The following is a 3080-nucleotide window of genomic DNA, read 5'->3' on the forward strand; positions in this document are numbered from 1 at the left end:
TGTCTGATTTTGTTACCAGTCTATGTTTTATCTACATTGTTCACAAAGTAAAAGTTAATGATGATGTGAACTGTCTTTTTTTTTCTTGTCATCTTTGTGTTATGTGCCTATAATATGTCTCCCTTCCCAATCGTCTATTAAATGTTTTATTTACGAGTGTACTTCAGCCATATATGTGTACTCACATATATCCGTGTGTTTGGCAGTATGCCCTGTATTTGTAATCTGTATCTGTAATTGTTTATTTGTAATAATATGTTTCACATTATTTCCTTGTCTTACATATCGTAGGGGCCAAAACCTTTAAGACATGATATGTTATGTCTTTGTTATTTCTAGCATCTTACAGTGTTCACATAATTTCATTTTTTTATTGGATCCAGTCAGTGTGTTTTCACCCTGAGTAGTATAAACATGGAGTCATACACAGTCTGTGCATTACTGTGATCTCTGCAGATTCTAATAGGTAGTGACATAAATGGCCAACATAGAGTAGCCAATGTATTTTACTTATTTTTACCATATTGGATATTGCTCTTGTGTTTCCTTCACTCATGACAAAAATGATAGTTTTGAACTGAAATTTGTTTTTCTTATAACTTGGTTTTTCACACCTAGCAAGTATGTGGAATTTCTCCATTTTTAAGCATTTCTTACCTTTACTGATATTCTTCACTATACATCAGTATATGGAGGGTTTTTTTTTGTGTGTGTGTGTGTGCTTGTGTATGGGCATGTCTGTGAAAAAGTTAGTTCTATGTAGCTCTGCTAAAGTTACATATAATGCGTTATGACATTATTGTCATATAAACCAGAAATGTCCGTATTCGTGAAACGTTTGCGAATTTCGCGATGAGCCAAGATTTGGGAAAGTGAAATGCATGCTAACATTTTGTCTAAACAATACATTCGATACCATTGGCAATTTATAAAAGTTCGCAAAAAGAGGCCTTTGACTCCAATTCTCTAAAAGTTAAGTCACGTATGTTTGTGGTTTTACAGCATGTTTGTTTTGTCCCTTGCCCACAAATGACAGGAATAGCCGAGAGGTTTCTCCCAACGAACATTCTGTCGTCATTGATAAGCTGAAGGGATACGTGCTCTACTACTTCTATGTTTCCATTACAAACTCTAAAGGGGAGAGTTCACGATCGTCACAAGTGCGGAATAAAACAGCTGAGTGGGGTAGGCTTGAACAATGTTTGCCTAAAACATTACATGATTTATTGCTACCAATATTATTATCATTATTATCAATATTATTGTTAGGATGATGATGATAATAAATCATTCTCATCACTATTAAAATCATCTTTATTATTAGTCAACTATTATCATATTTTCATCATTTTTATTGCTAATATCATTATTATTATTATTATCATAATTATTACATTGTACTATAGTCAATAATATCATCATCATCATTCTAAGTATTAAGAAATGGAATTCAGGGAGATCAGAATACATGTTTATGAGGTTTTATCCATCAGTCTATTTTGATGTGAAAAACACATCACAAACCATTGCTATGATTATCGGTTATTCTTATGAAATATTTCACAGCAAAGTGTTATAAAAAAAAAACTGATGATTCAGAACATTTCTAATGGACAGGCTTACTGGTACAATATGTAAGTCCTCTGTGAGGTTTGAAATTGAGTGAGGTAGCTCCTTAACTCGTTGAAGACGGGCTGATTTTGCTACTACACAAATTTTTCATGGACACTTGCCCGAGTATACTCGGGACTCGTCTGCAACGGGTTAAATTTGGTTCTGTAGTGGAAATGTCATCAAACCACCAAATTTTGATGTCTAAAACCATTTGGAGAACAACGGGATAGTGAATACTTTACTTATGCGAATAAACCAACTCAAAATGGTTTCATTCGCTTTCTCTCTGTATGAACTGTATCTCGATTCAGAGATGTGAGATTTCATTATTGCTTTCCTTTCCCTTTTATTCACCTTGTATGTATGTGCTATTTATAATGTTGAAGGAGGAGAAAAAATAGATTTAAACTTGAACTTGACGTCAAAATTTGTGGAGATATGCTGAGGATCGATGGAAAGGAAGTAATCATTACAGAGGCAGAAATGTACTCAACCATTTGAAGCAGACATTTCTATGTGATATGCTGCATAAGCATTACTTGTGGGTGAAAAGACTTCGCCCGTCTCAAATCCACTTAATGTCACGTTGTCGGATCTTTCTGGTATCAGTGCCTGGAGCAGCGCCCACAAACCTCACTGTGACGGCAGTTCCTGGAACCAACAGCCTGGAGCTGGACTGGATCGAGGTGCCAGGAGAGGAGGCCCATGGGGTGATCATCGGACACACGGCCTACTACTGCCTCCTGGTTGACCTCTCAGAGAGTGGGGATGTCCCAGGATGGTCAGATTCATGGAATTCAACAAGCTGCACTGGTATGGAGTCAAAAACACTGTTTGACATTGTGCTGGGTTAGTTTCAAAAATGGTGAAACTGTGTGATGGTTTCAAAGTGCATGAATAAATACTATTCTTATCTGTATTATGTCAAAGTGTCAACAAGTGTTTTTATTTTTGTTTCTCCTGCCAATTAAACTGTCAACCAAGATTAAAAGTGGAAAAAGAAAAGAATCTTATTCTCTGAACTTGCTATTCTGAGATAGGACAATGCCATACAAAGGTAAAGTCCCTATTGGCATCATTATTTCATAGACAGAAAAACTGTAGGGCCTACCTGTAAATAAGCCATATAATTGTTCATATGCAAGTTAATGGTCATTTTTACTATCAATTACACACAATGGTAATGGACACTCCATGTCTACCTTGATTTATGCTTTCCTTGAATGGTCACTGGACACAGTTTTAATTGTATCTGAATGTATTTCGAAAATTTTGTCTGAGAATTCAGGGTCTGAAAATAAGTTGCATACTATGTGTGCCTGTTTTCCATGTCTTCCCCAGAGCCAGTCCAACAGCAAAGCTTCGGACGACATGAAGTCACACCGGTGAGGCTGACCAATGTAAAACCATTTTCCCAGTATCTCGTCTGGGTGTCGGCCAACACCAGTGTGGGTGAGGGCCCGAGG

The 3080-nt window shown here is 36.6% G+C and overlaps 1 protein-coding gene across 1 annotated transcript in view; it reads left to right on the forward strand.

The window, feature by feature from the left end:
- The window catches only part of LOC140237053 (protein sidekick homolog), a 61654-nt gene extending 59721 nt beyond the window's left edge, over positions 1-1933 (forward strand). Inside the window, 2 exon segments of the mRNA XM_072316993.1 lie at positions 1037-1185; positions 1926-1933. Of these exon segments, the coding sequence (XP_072173094.1) occupies positions 1037-1185; positions 1926-1933 (157 nt within the window).
- Positions 1934-3080: the final 1147 nt, after the last annotated feature.

This window comes from Diadema setosum, chromosome 13 (assembly GCF_964275005.1).
Source record: "Diadema setosum chromosome 13, eeDiaSeto1, whole genome shotgun sequence".
Taxonomy (NCBI): domain Eukaryota; kingdom Metazoa; phylum Echinodermata; class Echinoidea; order Diadematoida; family Diadematidae; genus Diadema; species Diadema setosum.